At 38.7% G+C, this 21,950-nt stretch overlaps 1 protein-coding gene across 1 annotated transcript in view; it reads right to left on the reverse strand.

Moving 5' to 3' along the window:
* Positions 1 to 21,950, reverse strand: part of USP3 (ubiquitin specific peptidase 3) — a 40,527-nt gene that overhangs the window by 12,813 nt on the left and 5,764 nt on the right. Inside the window, 4 exon segments of the mRNA XM_066328794.1 lie at positions 645 to 726; positions 2,297 to 2,380; positions 7,963 to 8,094; positions 9,798 to 9,858. Coding sequence (XP_066184891.1) covers positions 645 to 726; positions 2,297 to 2,380; positions 7,963 to 8,094; positions 9,798 to 9,858 — 359 coding nt within the window.

Consider the following 21,950-nt stretch of genomic DNA (forward strand, 5'->3'; position numbering starts at 1 on the left):
TTTTCCAAGGGTGAAAATGGAGAAGCTGAATACAGCTGGGTCAGTATCTACCCTCCCCACAAATTCTGGGAGAAATTATGAAAATGAGAAACTCCCTGATTCCAATCTGTGCAAATGAGACATATGACTTGGGACATTCTTTGTTTGGAAGAAACAATGCAGCCCTTTAGCCATCTAGCTACAGCTGGATCTGCCTCTCCTGGGTGCTATCCTCATCTGAAGTTAAAATAGCAGAAGATGAAATGAGGAGAAGAAAAGAAGTCCATAGTTCCTCTTGAAAGCAAGTTTTACTTAACGCTTTTAAAAGACTTGTAATTTTTTTCACTTTTTACTAACAATTACTCTTAGCCTTCCTCAAAAGAGTGCACCTCCTCCTTCGCCTTCTGGGAGAATAAAAAAACCAAAAGCCCCTTGCCTGCTTAGAAAAGCACAGCTCCATCTTGAAATGAAACCCTTCTAAAGCCCAGGAAAGCTCAGTTTACATCAACAGAAATGCAGCAGAGTATGAGTCATGCTTGTGTGTGAAGGTGTATGGCCAGATGATGCTAAGTGCACCAAGCAGAATTCAGGTCTAGGCCAACTATAAACCTCAGTAGATTTACAAAAACCCTTTAAACTCACTCTACCATATCTGTTGTACTTACATTTACTTTCAATAACTTGCTGTTCAGAGATGAGTTTTCCAACAGTTTTCTTTTCCTATGTCTGTCTGATGTAAAGGCTGAACTGTTGGAAAGCAATTAAAAGCGGTTATTTACCACAAAAACAACGTATTGTGTGGAATGGACCAGAGAAAATCAACTCATGTTTGAGAGTGTGATTCCATCTGTCACCAGTTGTCACTGACAGCAAACAGGTTCTCTCCCCATTGCTGCAGTCTGAAATTGCCTGCACCTCCCTGGGGGTACAGCCCCATAGCCCAATGTAGGTCCATAGGTCCAATGCAGGATGTTCTGCCTAGAGATGTGTGCCCTCAACAATGGCCTTATTAACAGTTCCTTGTCATCTAAAACATTCATCCTTTTCTTAAGTCAAAGAAATTAAATACTTCTGTCAGGAGAATCATCTAGGCTTTTACTCCAAAAAAATCACGACCAGGTTAAGTTACCAACAATCAAGAATACGTGGAATGTTAGCACTTGCATATTATAGTTGGCCTCTCTTACTTAAATAAAAACACATGAAATTTAAACATTTGTGTAATACTAAGTTACAAAAATAATCACTTAGTCTTTCACACATCAATGGAAATTAATGCCCCCTCAATTAAACAAGTTGATGATATCTCTCTAATTTGATCATGAAATTATAGCTTGTTTCAGGGTTTGGTCGGTAGGTTTTTCCTTCTTTTTTATTAAAAAGCTGTCCTAGCATTCAAAAACCACCTCTACACAGAATGGATGCCTGCAGTGTATCTTTTACCTCCCAAGAAATTAGATTGCTTGGATATTTCCAATTAATTTCTCATTATGTTTAAACACTTTTACATCTCATTATGTACCTGACAAGGTCATCAAAAGAGGATGGAAAATAATGAAAATATTAATATAACCTACCAAGTAATCAATACACTTAACTCAGGGAGGATCCAGACATTTCCCCAGATCACAGCCATTGCTTAGCAGGAGTCCTGTGTGAACTCAGGGGCATTCTGATGTATTTGGAAGCACTGAATGCACACGTATTTCTGCTTGGCATTAGGTAAGATTTTCAGGCCAACTGTGCAAGCACTCTTTGCTTTCTAGGACTGGCCACGGCACATACATCACCCAGATCAGATTATCTGCTTTCCAGTGGAGCAGCACCAGACAGAGGCAAAGGAAAAAAATGTCTCTTCTGTGCAGTTCCAAGTTCATAAGGCTTCTTAATCTTTTTTACTAGCAAATCAATCTGTACAGTTAATATGACGACTATTTCCATTGGCACTTGTTGAATTTCTGTGATAAAAAGCAGCTTATTCTGTTTCTTTGACAAAGCTCTGACAACACTATTTGTTTCATTCTCAAAAATCTCTCTCACTTATATGGAAAAAGACAGGAATTTTCATTTAGGTAGAAATTCCTCCTTCTGCAAGATTCACTGTATAAAAAACAAGACATATGATCATGATGAATCAAATCTGTTTGTTCTGCATCTCTGCTCAGTGATGAGAAGGTTTTTAAACATGGTGTCAGACACATAGAAGGATTAAGATACATGTAATTAGATACATATACACATATGAAACAAATACCAGTTAAATGATGCACTATTATAAGTCTGCCCAAGGCAGACCGGATGCAAACAAACTACTTACTTTTCCAAGTTCTGTAGATGCTCTCTGACCTTCTGTACCAGGCCCAGCTTGGTATCATTGACTACAAAATCATCACAGCGATAACTGCAAGAAAAACATTTTTCAGGATATGCAAAGCACCTCAGTGAAGCAGATCAAACCGCAAAAGCCTAGATGTGGGAAGCACCAAAGGGATACAGTGAAAGACTATGAGAAGAACTGACATCTCACACTGAGCTTGGTTCCCTCCGAGAACCCCCCTCCAGCAGAAGAGGGTACAGGAACCATCTTATTACACAGGTTTTCTTCTAGTTTAGTTCTTTATTGGAAATCAAAAGCATCATGGACTCCCTCGCACAAGCCAGAATTCCAGTCCAAGAAAAACTGAAATAGTGTAACCAAAACCAGACTCAGCAGTCTATCCACCCATTCATCAGAAAAGGCCTGGTAAACAGGAAACAAAGCTTTTATTAATTTTTAAACTATTTTAACATTGTAAAGTTATCACTGAAACCTGAAGTACTGAACAGATACGTACAAAACATAACAGTCTGTGCTACTGAAAAAACACCAGGGAAGATGAACTAAGAGATCACTTGAGTTTTCCAAAGTCAGGCAAGAAGTCTGTGGCAACTTGGACCTCGTGCTTAACCACAAATATCATTCCATCACTCATCAGTTTCTGTACATACTGTGAAGTGTCAAATTACAGCTTCAAATTTTGGCAGGCAAGTAAACTTGTCCTGTGAGGAAAACTAAGTTTGGATATGTTTAATAACAGAACTGTAGCTATGTCTCTCCTTTCCCTTTGGCACAAGAATGACTCAAATGCAAAATACATCATCATCACCTCACACTATTCCTCTGCTGGAGCAGATCCACATTTGCTTCCTAATTTAATGAAGCTACTGACTTCAGGCACAACTGGAATTCACAACATTCTTTATCGCATAAATCTGCAGTATTGCCAGCACAACTTCAAACACTACATTCTTGAAAAGGCTACAGAGTTGAGAAGGTAAAGCTCCTTGCCACTGAATGGAGTCCCTAAGATCAGTGTGCTCAGGACCTCTGATTTTTTGCCTCTAAGAAGAAAAAATAGCATGACTCTGATGACATCCAAACAATGCACGCAGCAGTTATGGGTACTTACACAAGATCTGGGAATTAGTAAGACTACCGTTTTTTTTCCTTTTTTTTTTTTAAACATTTTTAAAGATGGCCATAGGCCAAGTTAGTTTGGGAGGGGGAAGAAGTCAGTAATAATGTGCTTATTATTCAGCCATATCTTCAGTAGTCCTTGTCAACTTTTTCAGTCATCTACAAAGACCTAATGAGGTGCTCCTGCATTTGCCACTCCCAGGTAAACACTCAGAGCACAGGAGCCCAGCCAGCATGGGACTCCTGAGCAGGGTCACCCCCGCTGCACCAGTGCAGTCACACTGCTACTAATGCTGGAGTAGCTACTGTTGAGAAATCAGAGGATGGAAGCAGATATGAACTCAGTGAAAGCCTCTATGAAAACTTAAGACTGAAAGATGATTTCATTGCTCCCATGCCCTGAAGATCACATTAACCTTCTTTTTACATACCAGTTTAGCACTTGCCCCAAGACAGAAGAATAAAACCAAATACATCATTAAATGTCAAGTTCCTCCCAATCCTGGAAAAGTAATTGTAAGTTTCTCTTAGAATCAAGACAAACTTCTATTTCTCTTTTTAACTGGTAGGTTTTTTAAGCTACCTCTCCTGCAACACTGAGGATTCAGCATTACTATTAGAAATAACAGCATTACTTCCAATCTATTATGAATAAACCAAGTAAACAGATTTAGAAGCAGTTTTTGTTTTAGTAACTTAACTTTGCTAAGCCCATACACCTTAAGGGTAAACTGATGAGAAATTACATCCTATATGTGAAGCTGGCATTCAAAACAGCTGCTTAATTTGTGATGCTCAGGATTCTTGCAAACTAACAAACACCTTTTTTGGATACAGCAGCTCTACAATATGCTTTAACAGCAATAACACAGAACAAATTCTATACCTTGCAGAGGGTCCCTTATATGACTTAACACAGTATTTTCCTCTATACACTCTATTTTTAGTACCTCTGCTGCCTCCAAGGCCTGGCCTCATTTGCTTCTAAAATGGCACTGAGCCAGTGATTGTATGCACTGCTCTGGGAACACCAGCACTTAGTGCTGTTACAGTGCTTAGGAGGGACAGAACTTCCTGCTGTATTTAAAAGCCCTGACTAGATGTGAAGAATTTGAAGGATAGGAAAGATTAAGAAATCCCACATTTCCTTAGTTATGCCAACATCCTGTATGAGTAAATAAAGACCTCAAGTTTTACTGTCTGGATAAAAGGCTTTTACTTTTACTCTTTTTTACTTCTTATTTTCACTGACTGTAGAATGCAAAATAATAGTACTAAGCAATCTCATTTTCCAATGCTCGTGGCACCAGCACAGTAAGTCTGGTTTGTTTTTTAAAGAGAACCATCTTCACATTGACAAAAAAAAGAATATTTCCTTGACACTTGGTTATTTTTACACCAGCCAGGAAAACACACAGGCCCCTGACACAACTGTGCCCCTTTAAGGGATAACAAGGAGAGTAAAGGGTAAGAAATCTGACGTGCAAACTGTGTCTGAGATTAAATGAACACAGGAAACATATTATGCAAATTTATAAACAGGCGAGTCTCTCTTCTTCCATGCCAACTGTCTGTGTAATAGCACAGAGAAAACCAATTTACAAGAGTCCTCTTTCAGGAAAGCAGGGTTCTTACACTTACCATTTTACTTCTCATACACAAAAAACAACCACAGAATGAGAAAGCACCCGATGACAGTTTGAAGACAAAAAAGATCTGTACTTCTTGGAAACTCTTTGTGTGTAGTACTTTTGAACTAACTTAAAGACTGATTATCTGCAGAAAGTGTGATTCAGGACTCTCCTCAGGAGTTAAGGTCTCAAACGTAATTTAGTCTGAGGTTTAGTATGGCATCTATTGTCTCAAAAATGACCAAAGATTCAAGAAGAGATCTGTATTCTCATAATAAATAAAATATTTAAAAATTCGCTCAACTTTTCCCCTGGTAAGACTGAGCAATTGAATAGGAGGACTGAGTAAGCCAACAACAAAACCCTCTGGGAAAGACTGCCTGACAGTTATGGCACAGACAACGGAAAGCAAATTATCAAATGCAGCCTTCTTAGAAAGCCCATACAGGCCCATTCACTGCTACTATCATGTGAGCCAAGGAACACAGTAAATTAGGATCCATAGGACAAAAATGGAGTAAGAGCATCCTACTCGACTGTGCAGTAAACAGAACTGCAAAAATATAAAAGCCAGCACTGCATCATAATATCTGCATTATTTTAAAAGTAGAAGTAAAATTCAATTAAGTCTTAGGATGGTATTTTATTCACTTTCAAATTACTGAGGCAGCCCACACCAGTAGCATAAAATATTGATCTTTACATAAAAGCTCACTTTAAAGAACTACCATGGCATAAACTTAGCACTGTCTACTGGATTCATGTCTACACTGCAGCTCACAAATAGCCTTTCAAAGGTATTGAAAACCTATTCATTCTCCACAATAGCTAATTATGTCTCAAATTTACCCAACTATTTGCTTTAACTGGCACCACTATTTGATGGCAGCCTTCACAGTACTGTCCAAAATAAAGAGGGAAAAGTTGATCTGGATGCCTTCTGCCTCATCTTTAAACTTCTGTGCTCATTTCAGTTGGGTGAAGTAACAAATTCAAGTATCTTTCCTTGATTAACAGGTGGGAAAACCCTGAAATATCCTAAATGAAAACAAAGATAAACTGCTTCTGAAACTTGTTCAGCTTCACATTAGCACAGGAGTTATAATTTGCTAGTGAATTACCCACAGCAGGAACTCCCTAAGGCAAAGCTTAGGGAGCTTATATCATTTTTTGTTGAACAATTAGTTCCAGTTCATCCAGAGATGACTCAGCCCTCGACTACAGCAGAAAAGACATCACATGCTGAACTGCTTTCCCTTCTGGGCTCCCACAAACCTGCACCTCCCCAGGAGCAAGTCTGCCCGCCCTCCCCAGCACAGCTAGGGTTAGTAACAGATCCCACAGCCCCCAATCTGGCTGCTGGCATTTTGCAAGGCCCACATAGGGTTTGGAATAAGGTCAGCAGGGTGCTCAGACTTGCTGCTTTAACTCATAAAGCCTCAGCAAGCTGCGAACACTATTTGTAATAATGGAGATAAAACCAAAGACTTCAAATACCCTGCTAAAATTCCTCTGCAGATTATTACCTTCAAAATGACTGGAAGACAGGGCATAATTCAAACAAAACAAAAAGCCACAATACAGAACTCAGCTGTTACCAGTATTAATTGGGAAAGTGAAACTAGTTTCTCACTCCTGTTGCAAGGCTGATAACCTGTGCATATATATCTCTTAGAAAACTTGACTGTTTTCACATGTATTCACATAGGAGCATATAAAAATGCTGGTCATTAAAATAAAATGCAAATAAAAGCAAAATTCCGCTACATCGCAAAGCTACTCAAGCTTTTCTTCTATGCTTAAATGCCTACAGCTGCTTGCGCCATCTGAGCAGTTTCTGAGATGCTCCGAACAACATTTCTTCAGGTGAAATCATGTAACTGGGGTTTTACTTGCAGGGGATAAAAATATTTGTTGCAGAAGCATTCCTCAAAAAACTGGATACCCAAACTTCATCAAACAGATTTTTTCCCTAATGAACTACCCCAAAAGACACCCAACTATTTGAACAAAATACCCATTAAAGGAGCCATATATCCAGTAATTTTACAAGACCATAACAAGGATTTTCCTGAGATTTACGCTGCTCAAATATGCACTGCCACACTGCACAAGTAACAACACACATGAGAAACCAATGAGCAGCTGCAAATGGGGAACCACCTGTCAACAGGTTTGCTTAAGGGGCAAGAGGATGGAGGATGCTGAGGCAAAAAGCAGTGATTGGCATTGACTCCCAGTCTTTGCCCTCTGGGGAACAAGGACAGTGGGAAATCCAACATTAGCAACACTGATATTAAGTTTCCTTAAACAGTGCTTATCACACTGCAAGAACCCCACAGAAGTAATCAGCAGAGGCCAGTGTACTGTTTAAAGAAACATTTCTGATTCTTTTCCTTACTCTTGCCAGAGACTTGAGGCTGCTTCCCAAGAGGATTTGTCGCTTTCCCAGACTCACAGAAGGTACACACACAAGCAACTCGAGTTCAGAGTCTCTTCAGCAGGAACTACAGTGTAATAATGGTTTACATTCTGAATCCTGACAAATAAAGGATACGTGAAAGGCTTACCAGGTTGATGGAAGGAGTAATGACAACCAAACAGCTTTTGCAATTAAGAGGTTTGGGTCTCCACATACCCCAAAGCAAACAGAAGCAACTCCAAACCCCATAGCACTTATTTCAAAAAGTTTCTTTTGTTTAAGACATTTGACATGTGAGAGTTTAGTTACAGCCAGTGCTACAACACATATGAAAAAGCAGTGTTCCAAAAAGACAGGTCTGGAAATCAAAAGATAAAATGCTCAGAAATGTGTGTAATATAATGCTGCACAAGAGTCTGATGTTTTCACCTTCTATATAAAAAGCTGTCAAGTTACAATGTTTAAACCCTTACCAGTATGTACTGTAACTACTGCAATCCATACACACAGTATGCTGAACTTTCTCCTGTTTTTCTGTTTTCTTATGATTTGTCATAGGAATCTGTGCATCTTCGTAATGCTTTTTTGCATGGCCATTCACATATCTAAAATAAATGTAAAAGAAAGAAGTTTATATTTCTAAGCAGCTAATCAACAATCATTAAAAACAACAGGAATAAAAAGGCAATATTTACACCAGAATTAAAAAAAGACAATTCACTTGTATGAAAACACTGGCTAAATTTTCCAATGTTTTCTCCCTTTACTCTCTCCTGTGGTCCAAATTAGCCCCTCCATTTCCTTGACCAGGATCTGTGCTCTTAAATGCACTTCCATGCCTGAGAAAATCCTAAACTCCCTTTTTCCATACCTGTAGTGCAGTTAGTTGTCTGTACTGCTTTTTCTCTTCTTACAGCTCTACCTTTTTCCCCCCAGCATTTGTGTTTGGGATCCCTTTAACAGAGTGCTGACCCCCATTTTCAGCTTTCCCATTCTGCAGCAAGATTTAATGTTACAGTTGAGTTCATGAACTTGAAGGGCTCTGGAGCTTGTGGTTACATAAGAGAATAAGTAGTCTAAAATCCTGCAGCTCTTTTGCTAACACAATGAGCATTTTCATGCTCAAAGTTTGAGATATAGGAAATTAAGCACCTTTAATAATAAAAAAAAAGTCATTATAAATGGAAGAGCCCTAAGGTATATTTTATCTTCTCATTTAATTATTTCCCATTCTAAGGATGGGAGCAATTTGGAAAGACAAAACAAACCGCATAAATAACTGACTCAACGTCTACCAATTAGACATAAGAAAGGCCATTTGCAGACAGTAGTAATTTTTTAAGATTAGTAACAATCAAAATGTTCCAATTCTTTACTTCATGGTATGCAATAGTGTGCAATATCTCCCCCTCTCACCAAGCTCTCACCAAATATAAATTTCTTAAATAAAGAGATAGGAAAAGGGTTGGTGTTAAAAACTCTTAATAAGACACATTATTAAAACTGTGGCACTTAGTGCTAACCAGATCAAACAAAAACCTGAAGTTCATTCAATCCATTTAAAAAGAAAAAAGTCACTAAGTTTAATGATGCTTTCCCAGAATAAAAGCACACCAGCACAGATGTTACTCAACAGATGAAAACCTGTTCACATCTCAGATACTAAATGTCAACACTAACTGCATTCCACTCATATGTGCATCTCAAACATTTATGCAGAAGCACATTTTCTACAATTATCCTGACATACAAATAACAGCATTGACTGTATAAATCCTCTACAATTTATTTGGTGTACTTCAATTAATACTCACATCAAAGTGACACCTCAAGGAATTCTGATGGCAGCTATTTCTTACATGCTATGGCTTCAGGTCCAAAACTACACTGCAGTACATTTAAGCTATTTTCAGTCTCAGCTGAATAGTTGCTGTTTCTCTCAAAATAAACTGTGCCAACTTGTGGCTTTGCCACAATTCTTATTGTGTTTATCTTATCACAAAAGAAACCTCTTCTACAGAATGGTACTTCACAATAACCTACTAAATTATCAGTTCTCCGCACACTTTTTGAACAGCGCAATCACATTTACTGTCCACTTTACTCAAAAAAAATAATGAAATAAACCCCCCATATCTTGAATATAATCTCCAGACTCTCACAAAGTAGCAAAGAACCATGTTAATCATAACACTAAATGAGATAATGAAAGGTTTATTTCAGGGAAATTTTGAATGAAGAGAGTCAAACAAGAAAGGAGAAAGATGTAGGTCTGATTAAAAGATTTGCACACTAACACTGTACCCACCTTCCACAATGGACACTCGAACATGTCAGACAGACCCAGGGACTTTTATTTGACCGGCACACTATAAAAGATTTAGGGAAAAAAGTGTCAAATGAATGAAGTCTACTTGATCTTAAAATACAATACCAAAAGGACAAAAACACTGGTAAACCTTCCAGTTTTTACTTTTGGCTTTTAATAACAGCCCAGTGAACACAGGACAAAAGCTACTAGCACTTACTTTCCACAAAACTTGTTCTACAAGAAACCATTTAAAATAAGGTATTGCAAGAAAGCACGCAGAATAAATTACTATGCAATGCATGATAATACACACCATTTATATGTGTATTCCTACACTGCAGTGCTGATAAAATTTATCCATAATGACTTTATCCTCAGTCCTGAACAAGCAGCTGGAAGGTTAAAATGCAACACCAGTGCTGTGCTTCACAATCTACTCAAGACATCAGAAGAGGTTATCTGAGTTTTTGACTGTCAGATTTTAAGTCTATTAAATTTAAAATATGGATGCTTTAAGCTAAAGGGCTTAAACAAAACAAAACAAAAGGCAAACACTAAAAAAAGATGAAACACCATCCCAGGGTAGAGCCATAGAAATGGGATATTCCAACTCTAATTCCAACCCAGCAGGTCACTGAAAGAGGGATGCAATGAAATACAACACTTAGATTTAAATGAAATAAACTTGTTAACAACTAGCCATTACCACAGAATTTACAAAAATGGTATTGCACTTACAAATACCCAACTAATATGATGAGAAAATTAAAATAAAATGCTAAGTGCACTGCTATGATGGCAGAAAACAAAAATACAATACAACTTAGATTATCCCCAAAATACAAAAGGGTATGATACCAGACCCATAAATTTTATACACCATGAATTTCTGCTGCTCGGAGCAGCCAGTGTAGAGAGTCACAGAGGAAAAAAAAAGGCATTGGGAACATGGGGGTCTGTGAGGCCAGAGGGAAGAAAGACAAAGAGAAGAGGACTGACCCTGGTTTTACATGTAAATTACTTATATTGTTATTTATTGTGGGAAAGTTTGAGAAGAGCCCTCTCCTTCTGGAGTCACATCTTAAAACAAGAACTGAAGCAGCACAGAAGCTGCTCCAGGGTAGGATCATCTAAGCAGGCTAATTCAGGACTTGTAGCAACACTCAAAATACAGTCCACCAAGCTCCATGGTACATAGCAAACTGTTAAGATCCAAGACTACCAGAGAAAACCAAGCTAAGAAAAGCAGTTTGTTTATAAAATTAAACGTTCATTAAAAAGGATCAATTTTGATTCTGCAGAGAACTGACAAGCTTAGCTATTTAGAAGAGCTAATATATTTTTCCACTACCAGATTTTACCTTTTTGATTTCAATTGGTTAAGGAAAGAAAGAGTACACAGCTTTTTAAACAATTGTTTTTTGCATTTGAATTCATTATTACAAATAGGTGCTGTATTTCAACTCAAAAGCTAAATCCAAAGCATGATTAAAATGAGAATGCTGCCATGTTACGTGGGGAGAAAAAAGGCAGATTCTCCAGAAATATTTTATGAAATAATTTCTTCAAACTCTTTAGTCCAGACTCCAGAACTGCTTTCTTTAGCTACTTTACTTGAGAAACAGATTTTCTCACGTCTCAGTTATTCTGCAAAACCCAATTTTTCTATTTCTAAAGCTGCTTATTCCAACAGCTGTGGTGGTCAACTTGCAATAGATAGAGGGCACTCAGGTAGAGCTGTTTTGATTTACATTTCAACTCAGGAAGGTGGAAGAAGTTTGTCTAATTTGACCAAAATGTTACCAAGAAATCCAAAATTCACAACTGGCAAACAGAAGAGAAAGGGAAGATTCTTACACAGCCATTATCAATTAAAAATGGGCTAAAGGAAACACTTCTCTAGCCTGGTACAATATTATTTGCTTATTATATTTTTTACAAATTGCAACGCAATGTATTAACTGTAAGGAAAGAAAAAGAAGCCAAAACCATTCATGCACTTAATCTGTGTTTAAGTGCTGTGTGAAGAAAGCACTACCCTGCACTTTCCACGCCAGGAACATAAAAAGGTCTTCCTAGATTAAAATCCTAGCAGAAATATCCTACTGTGCAATAACATGTTTGCTTTCACTATGTTATCATCTATGCGTGGAACCAGTTCTCAACCAGTAGGTCAAAGCACTATGATGGAAACCATTACTCCTACTTCCCGCCCCTACCAGACAACTGCAATTTCACATTCAGCTACTTTAAATACCTGTACTGCTTGTTTGTCAAGTGTTAAATTATACTGAAGGAGTGCTCATTCTTCAGGTTTAATGGATCTGCACAAAGCCAGCAAAAAAGTCCAACTTGCTGCACAACACAAAAAAAATCGCATACACTAAAATTTTCTGTCATTCGTATCAGGGAATAGGAAAAGATGGTTCATTTGTTTACTTTAACTTTTAGGAAGAACTTTGCTCCAATTGCATCACATCAGAAATGTGTAGTTTATCTTCTCCACAAACATCTCCACCCACAAAGAACTCACAACACACGGCAGTGACTCCCACTAAGAATAAACACAGAATGCAGCATTAAATCTGTGACCTCCAATTGCTCTGTTCTCAGAGAATTACCCAACTGATTTTTTAACACATTGCTGGAGATTGCATTCTGTATTTCTCTGAGGTTGGCTCAGCAGATAGTCGCATTAAAGCCTGGATCTCCAGGCATTCCTCTGTTCAGATCTTGAAGCAGTTACAATCTTGCTACGTTATAAATTACATTAGGCTGGAAGCTTCCAGCATTAATCAGGATTCTATCCATGGAATGCACAGCAAAATCACAGTCCCTGTCCAGAACTACTTATAATCTAAACTAGAGGTAGACAGTTTGGCTTCATGTGTAAAGACACTTCACATTATTCCTTTCAGATGGGTACTGACATGAATGCAGTAAGATTCAAAGTAGACCACAAGTGAGAGGGAGAGATCCATAGCAAATCCCTTTTCAATTTGAAGAACATTACACAGCCCCAGAAGTTGACCCCCAAAACAGACTTGGGTGTTCTGGACTTTCAGGTCAGACACTTACACTAAATCATAAGAAATTACTTTCAAACCATTTTTGTAAAGGTACAGATATATCTGCTCCAAAATCAGTTTTTCAATTGGGATTTGGGTGTTTGGATTGTTTTTCTTTTAGCACTACTTTAAAAAGAAAGGGGAGCATTACATTAGCATCCCTTACTTTGGATTTAAATTATGTTCAAACATTGTAACCACATTAAAACAATTATGTCTTATTTAGTGGTATACAGACCAAGGAAAACTGGCTGCTTTCTCAGCTTGAATGAAAGTTTGGCTACTGAAAGTCACCAATTGCCTCAATTTGAGTATTTTTAGAACAGATTCAAGTAGTCAGGCAAAGACAACACTATTACGTCAAAAGAAAAGGGAAAGCAAAGCTGCAATGTCACAATCTTATCTGAGGCCATTTGCCACTTTACATCAAAATCATCTTAATTCAGAAGCTTAGAAACACAATTTTTCATCGTGTAATGGGAAGAATTCTTTTACAGAATTATTTATCTAAGTAAAATCTGAATAGTGATGTGTTACACAGTCTGTAAAGCCCTCTCTAAATCAAGAGGAATATCCATCTATCCCCAAGTGAGCAAAGATTCATACGCAGCTTTGGGAAAGACTCAGAGACGTCTACGCAGCTTCCACTTTTTGCAAATCACCCAGATAAGGTTCACTGAGTTATGCCAAGTAGAATGAGCAAGACACAGCTAACCACAGTTCTCACCACAGGGTCCCCACCCCATCCTACCCCCATGATCATGCAAATATGTACTTCTCAAACTTGACTTTCTTTTTGTACTGAAAACTGACTCCAAGTGCACTCGTGTGATGCACGACTGCTCCTGACAAACGCTGCATTTCTTACACAGCAAAGATGCAGACTATCACTGTAGGAAAGTTACAGCTATGTAAAAGTATACAACAGACACGTGGAACGAATGGGTTTGTTTAAACACCACACTGTATAGCTGAGAAACTGGTAATAGAAAAGAGCAGTAGGAAGAGGAAGAGACAAACAAGAAGCAGTTTTTGTAAAGCAGCCAAGTTCAGAAACCTGCAAGATGCAGTGTCCACTAGAGATCTGGCAGCAGCCGTTCGATCGACGCAGTGCAAATGACCCCTGGCCAGAGCTGCTAGAGAACTGTGCTTACAGTCAGGGTTTAAAATAGCCCTTCATTGCTACACTAAAGAAAAGGTCACCAAACATCAGCACATTAAGAGCAATACTTTGGTCCTTCTGTTAACAGCACATTGAATACAAACACGATTAGGGTCACTAAACTATTCCAAATAGTCTCCACAGCCTTGACCAGACAGCCTGGGCTAAGCTCTCAAAAGGATCTGTAGCAGCACTCCCATGTTCCTGGCCCAATTATACACCTCAATAACACAGTGACCTGCACAGAAACATCTCCAGACTAACTGACCTCTGGTCAGTTCATTTGGGTTCACACAATGGATCAGCTATACTGAAACAAGCTGAACTGAATAAAAACCCCCCACTGTTGCTCCGCTCAGGAAGAAGGAACAATATATGAAATACAGGAACTAAATATAGGAATATAGGAAGAAGGAACAACATATTTAATATAAACTTGTGGTGCCAGTGGTACACTGACACTGTGCTGAGGAAATCATCCCACAAACACGAGCATTTGGTGACAAACACATACTTATGCTACATAAATGCAGCATGCTGTATCATGTGACAGGCACATGCCTATCCAAAAGACCCACAATACTGTTACAAGAAATGGACTACTTTTCATTTCCCATACCTCTGCCTTAATTTTTCCCTAAAAATCTCTCAGTGTCCTGTTTAATTACGATTTAGTAGCGGAACTCCCATTTGGCTCCTTAAAGAACCTGACAATTGCAGCAAAAGAGAGCTGGGCAATCTCCACTACCAACATGCAAAGAAAAAAAAAAAGCATGCAAAATAAAAAACAGCAACAATCCACACACCAAAATGAGAAAACCTTTCTTTGTAAAACATGACCCTTCTCCTGCAACAGGTCAGGCCTAAGGAATCAGACCAGAAGCTATCTTTTCCAAGAATCTGGAAGTAAAGGTGGGAGAAATTTGCAAGCAAAAATCCTGGTGACAACACAAAATTCTATACAAGTATTATCAAATTTATAAAAATCGCTTTAGTAATAGCAATTCAAACAGAAAGATTTTCAGTCTTTACATCTCTTACAGATTTACAGGATTCAGAGCACTCCTCTGAAAGCCCATTTCTATTTCACAGATGAAAACAAGAGATTTACCAAAATTTACCATTTACCGAAAGAATTTTACCAGCATAGATCAGAACTGAGCCTACTAGCCCATACACCTTAGTCATTTAAATAATTGTAATTGGAGCCAAGGGGAAGATATCTCAAAAGCCATTACTCTACACAAAATTTGTAACGTGATTTGCCAGAACAGCTCTGATTTGAACACATGAAACTTCGCATACACAATATACAACAGACATGTGTCTGAGAGTCACCCATGAAAGCTGGTGTTCTAAGTAGGGAATCCCTCAAGTTATTAATCTATGAGAAACATCAAGGAGACAAACGCATTGGATATGGTCCCTCCTCTGGGCTTACATGCTAGAGCTGCAAAAAGGTTCTGCCCACTGCTGGAATTCACAGCTCTGGAACTCCCTTTGGATGCTGGCACAAGTCTCTTCAAAGACCAAATAAATCAGCAGAGGAGTTTTCTCCACAAAATCCTCTTTAAATCAAGATGTGAACAACTCAAGTTTAATGCATGCATTTCCTACCCTTGCAAGATCTTCTTTACAGACAACTTCTAAGTGCTGAGGGAGGCCCAACAATTCCTTCCCACAAATAAGTACTTCTTCAGGGGAACAGTGAGACAAAGCAAGAGGTAGAGTGAAACTTTCACCCAGACTAGCAGCTGCAGCTTTCAGCTAGGCTGCAGGTTCCACTGCAAGGAACATCCATGCACTCTACATTCAAAATCCAGTACATGAAGCACTCAGTTGTTAAAATTGATACTAGAACCAAGAATTTCCCACCAAGATGAATGGACCAAATCAGAACATGTCTTGGTTTGCGAAGACATGTATCTGCCAGGGAAAGCTGGAGCTTCCCTTGGAATGGAGAATATAAACCACCACTACCATTCTTTTTCCCAATTATAATTTTTTCAGTTAAAAGCTTTGAGGCAAAGGATTTTGGAAATAGAAATAGCAGTTCTTTACTAATATATAACAAAGCAAACAAACAAACAAACAAACACAACTACAGCACTGATAACCAAAACAGTACCAAGAACTTCGAGGGCTTTGCTTCACAAAAACCCAGGGCAGTTTGGTCTCGGTGCCTTTGTAGGATCCTCAGAGCACCAAGCTGGGAGCAGTGGACAAAGAGTCTCGGTAGCTGTGAAGTGGCAGAAATGTCTCGGCAAGGCAGAGGGATGCAGGATTGCTGTAGCAAGAGGAGCAGCACTGATGGAACCACGACGGCGGGGCAGGGCTGTCCCAGCTCTCACAGGGTGGCAGAGAAGCTCAGAATTCCATGGTGAGCAGATGATGACAGATTTCCCAAGACTGGACTGCAGTGAAATCCTCCAGCAGGAGCACCAACCCAGCCGTGCTTTCTTCCGGAACGCCGAAAACCAGAGAGAGTGGCTACCTGAAGCTTTGCCCTTTACCTGTCTCAAACCCTGACCCTCCTCTGAGCTTCGACCACCGCTTTGTTTTGTTAAATAGTCTTAAGTACAACATTTAGTCTCCTTGGTAACTTATGGGGAAAAATTCTTTAGAGTAAAAAGGAACAAACCTAACCCCCAACAGAACATTTGAGATCCATATGCATTTTTTCCTCCTGGCCCACAAACTCAGTTAATAAACCAGCTTACACAATAAACGGCATCTCAAGGCAACAATTACATCTCGTCTTCATCACAGAACATCAGTCAAGACTGCAGGGTATGTGGATATGTGCAGAATCAGACACTTTGGCATGAAAAAAAACATTTTATTGCCAGAAACAAAGAAGTCTTAAAGAATATAGACATCCTCCAAGGCACATCAGTAATTTTACCAGCAGCATGTAAAAATCCCCAACAGGCAATGTAAGTTCCTTACTATAAAGTACAAATACACCAACACAACTTTGCTGTGAAGATCATGTTCTCAGCTTCTGACGTTTACTTGTGTATTTTAAATGGCAGTTCCTTCAAGAGTACACACAAGCTTTATTATTATCTGACCCTATTGTATGATTACATTCACAAGGAATCAAAAGTATCAAAAACGACAGGACAGGCCTTAACATACCCAGAAGTGCAGTAAGTGCAGAAGCACTACAACTATCTTATAATCTAGGAATAGGTTCTTAGAAGTTAAAGACAGAGTTAAATGTGCAGGGTTTGATAACTGTGGGTTTTTTGTTTGGGTGGGGAATGTTTAAAGCTTATATGCATTTGGGAAAAGCATCTGCTCAACATTTAAGAAGACCAGTCAGTTCCAGGTAAATAACTGTAATGAAAGTCAGGTGACTGAAAAAGGAAGTAAATATTGCAGCAGTATTTTTTTAACCTCTGACCAGACAAAAGCCCCATTCTAAACAAAGGGAAAAGGAACATTAGAGGCTTTTGTAAAACTAGAGACATGTTCTACACTTAGAAAAACTTTTTGAAATTAAGTTTGAAAACAAATGGGAGTATTCTTTAAAACCTGGAGAGTAAAACCAGCTGGTTTCTTTCTCTGCTTCCCTCTAACCCATTAAAAAAAGTTCACACACATTCATTGAATTTGCTCTAAACTCTAAACCGTAAGAAAAAAAATAAATCTATTTAACAATGTGTTATATAACTTTCATTTGTAAGACATCTTTACTGCATATTTTAGAAAAAGAGCATTCTAGTCAAAACGAAATTAGACAGAAGGGCAAAAAGGTTTTCAATTACACTATTTAAAATGCTTTATTTTAAAATGAGCTAACAAGCAGATAACTAAAGTAAAAGTTAAGGAAAGATTAAGGAAATTTCAGTTGCATTTATATCAAAGCCAGAGATTTCACAAGGAAGCAAGTCTCCTGGTAAGCATTACTAAACACATAAAAATGTTAAAGCCTTCTTTCACAATGAAGAAAAGTCTCAACAGTATCAAGACCTAGGCAGACTCAAATCACATTCAAATGCAAAGGAATTAAAATAAAACTCCAAAGAATGTTTAAAGAAAGATACAAATAACCCTCACTTGCAGCTATGGGAAAAACCCCAAGTTGCTTCCTCTGTCTTTATCTTTCAACCAAAATCAGAAAGATTGGGTCTCTAGCAAGAAGACAAATCATTTAGTGATATGCATCAATGCAGTTTCCCCCTCGTGGTAAATAAAAGCATTGCTTAGTCTCATAGAAGAAATTTCACAGATGGCTACAGCGAACCATTCCCATTTACAGTGGAAAACCATACATAATTTAGATATACTAAACAACACCTGAGTGACAATATAAACCAGGGATAGGTGCACAACTTTTCACAGAATAAGTAGCTCACTGAAGTGCTCAACACATTCCTAACGCTGAAGGATGTCATAGAACAACACAATCAGCTTCATCTGCATGGAATTCCCCTCTCCTAAACTCAACCACACTGGCTTCAGTTTGGTATTCTGATTATGTAATCAGAATTCCACTTTGAGAAACGGTGATGTTACAAAAACGCAGGCATTTTTTGTTTGCTTGTATTCTCAGTGCAGTGATGGAAAAGCAGACAGTGAGGTCAGGAAAACTTCTAGGCCGTGTAAACAGGACCCAGGAAGCGGCTGAACAAACTGGGGGGAAGGAGGTGCCAAACCAAAGTCAGGTCACTCCCAGCAGCGCTACAGAGACACCTCGAGTTCACTACACTACTTCTCTGGGTAAGGGAAGGAGCGACAGAATCAGCGCTGCCAGTCACACACAGACATTCGGCTCCCAGGCTACATCACCACCATTTCTTCTGAGAATTTAATCTTTCTACAAGTCCAGCCAAACTTCAGGACAAGGCAGACATGTCAGCAGTTGATCTTCCTGCATATATCACAAAAATCACATCTTGCCTGAAAGCAAAGTGAAAAGTATGGGAAGACAGACAGAGAAAATATTAAGAGGCAGCCTGATCTTAGCAGGCATGGCCAAAAACATTTTTTTAAAAAATACTGCCTTTATTTCTCCTTTACACGCTAAAACCATTTTTCAGTTGTTTGGCTACTTTGATAACTAATTAGCATACAAATTTAAATACACATAGTTTAAAATTGACTGCTTTTAGCCGTCACAGAAAGACAAATATTGTTCCTCAGTGTAGCACTAGCATCTGCAAATAAAAAAAAAGGTTAGTCAATCTTTCTGTTAGAGTAAGACACATAAGTGCTCATTTTCAGACAGCAGCCAGAAAAAAACAGCAAAGCCAGCAGTGTAATGTCATTTTGAGTAAGTCAGCAATTAATAGCAGGTCAAAATATTCAAGCCGGAAATAGGAGGTGAAGTGAATAAAATTAAGGGACTCCCAGTTGTTCAAGTGTTAGAAGCTTGGTTACTGTTACTTGTTACTGTTGAGTGCACTGGTATCCACAGCAACTTGCATGCCCCTTACCTTCTCTGGAAAGTTTGTATCCCAGACCCTAGTTCCTTACCCCTTGTATTGTACACCCCCTGCCCTCTGCTGCTCCTCCCACCTGCCCTCTGCCTGCTCCACTTCCTGTTCCCTGCCAGTGCCCGGCCTGCCCATCAAACTGCTGTTGCCACCCTTATGGAAAACCCAAGGACTCCCATGAAGCTCCGCTCCAAGAGGAAGTGGAGTTGCTGGCAAAATGGTCCAAAAGCTGCAACCCAACACAAAATCCAAATGAAAGAAAGACACTACAACACCGAGAGGACCCTCAGCTACCGGAGGACTGATTCTGCCTTCTCGCCATGACCAAAGGAGAACTGAGCAAAGGTGACGACCTTAGACCAGACGTGCCAAATTCAGTTCCAGAGAACACCCGTGAGGGCGAACTCCCGGCCCTGCAGCGGCTCTGCAACAACGAGGGCAGTGGCAGGACTGACCCGGACCTCCTCCTCGGTGGAGCAGCAGTGGCGTAGGCCACCCCTCGAGCTTCCCCTTCTTAAATAAAGGCATTTAAGGAGTTAATATCATCTCCTGCCCTGGTCGTTTGTTAACAGGAGGGAAATGAGGGAAAAGACAGAAAGAAGTCTTCTTGCTTTATTTACATGTAATAATAATCTGTTTGTAGCTGCCACTATTACATTCCTACTTGCCCGATACTAGCAAAGACACACTAAACCATCCCTGCGACAAAAAAAAAGGAAAAAAAAAAAAGAAGAAAGAGAAAGAGAGAGAGAGAGAGAAAGAAATGCCTAGTGGATGAAAACATTACCAAATTAAAACATGAACTGAAGGGTAAAACCCTACAAAATTAAAAGGTTCAAGGCAATTTTGAGAAAATACACCTATTTTGGCACAGACAAGCAGATGCTCATATTCCAATCTAAGAATTATCTAGAAAAATTAGTATTTCCCTGTTTGATATTGATAAGGACATTCAATTCCCATGGTTGGGGTATCACCCAAACCTGAGGGTATCACCTTGCTTCACAAGCAAAAAGCCTTCTGCTTGCACCACCCAGGGGCAGGCCAACTTCCAGAACCACCACCTTGTTCTGCCAGGCTGCTTGGAGGTATTGGGATTAGATTCACCTGGGTAATTAAATCTGCCACAGAAATCTCAAACTACGTTTACAAGATCCAAAATTATGCAAGATATTCCAAAGGGGGTAACCCCAGAGGATTGCTTTGACATACCAGATAAGACTGCTAAATGCCAAGTGTACTCATCATGTCAAGTACCATTTAACATATCCTCTTATAATCGAGGAAAAGGATTTTTAAGGACAAAATCTTACGCTACTCCCATAACAAGGGCACCATAGAGCAATTTCAATTCACTTTGCAGTAAAATCTGTTTCCTCCAACAATACTGAAGTATAGATCAGAACAACCTTAACTAGTTTTCAGATCCACATTTTTGATTAAATGGCGCTTTCTAATCTTCATGGAATATTTTGCTTAATGGCCTTAATCACTTTTTATCTAGGCAAGGAATATTAGTTAAAATAGAAAGCAAAGCACAAATAGGTTACTAAATGAAGGATGATCAAACCAATCAAATGAGAAATGGCTCAAAGCTTAATTTCAATCTAAATATTGGGTCTCAAACTTTCTCTGTCAACCTCAGACACTCATGACAAAAAAAAAAAAAAAAAATTTAACGAGTCTAAGTGTGTCAGCCTAAGCACCTTGACATGATCAGATAAACAAAGCCTAATGCACTGATACTGTTTAACTCCTGCATACCCTGAAGAGCTTGGGAAAGGCAAGTGAAAATTATCCTGTTTATGTTAAAACCAGTTGTAATGAGATTTGCCCTAATCTGAGGTAAATCAAGAGTCTGCCATTCACACGAGTGTCTCATCCTGCTTCCACAATGGATCAGACAATCCTGTCTCTTTACATGGCACACTTAGAAGAGTCATTTCAAAGCACTGAATACTTACAACAGTCAGTAATAAAATTTGCCCTTCAAAGTTGATCTTCAAAATCATCAGGAAGATTAGATCTAGTTTCTCAAATGCAACGTATTAAATGTCTACTTCTTTCCTCTAAAGCATCTCTTCCCCAAGGTAATGTCCAGATTTTGTGATAGATTATGATTACTGAGTAGAGTATAAACAAATTTTTGAAAAGAAAATCTAGAAAATATAAATCACCAACAACTTAAATCTACTGACTTTTAAAAGATTCTAAGCATCTGAAAGGACAGACTCGCTTTTTTTTTCCCCATTATATTTCCAACTAACTTATGAGACCAAAATTAAGACTTTTATCCTATCTCAATAAATATGCATCTTCTAACAACTGGTTCCAAAGCAGTGTGCTCTGTGTCACAGGCTGCTGACCCCATGGTCAGTTCACACATCAGTAACCAATTCAAACAGGAAAAAAAACCCCAAAAACAAAACAAATACACAGAAAACCACCAACCAACCAATTTTAAGGAAAACAAGAC

This window comes from Sylvia atricapilla, chromosome 13 (genome assembly GCF_009819655.1).
Source record: "Sylvia atricapilla isolate bSylAtr1 chromosome 13, bSylAtr1.pri, whole genome shotgun sequence".
Lineage (NCBI taxonomy): Eukaryota > Metazoa > Chordata > Aves > Passeriformes > Sylviidae > Sylvia > Sylvia atricapilla.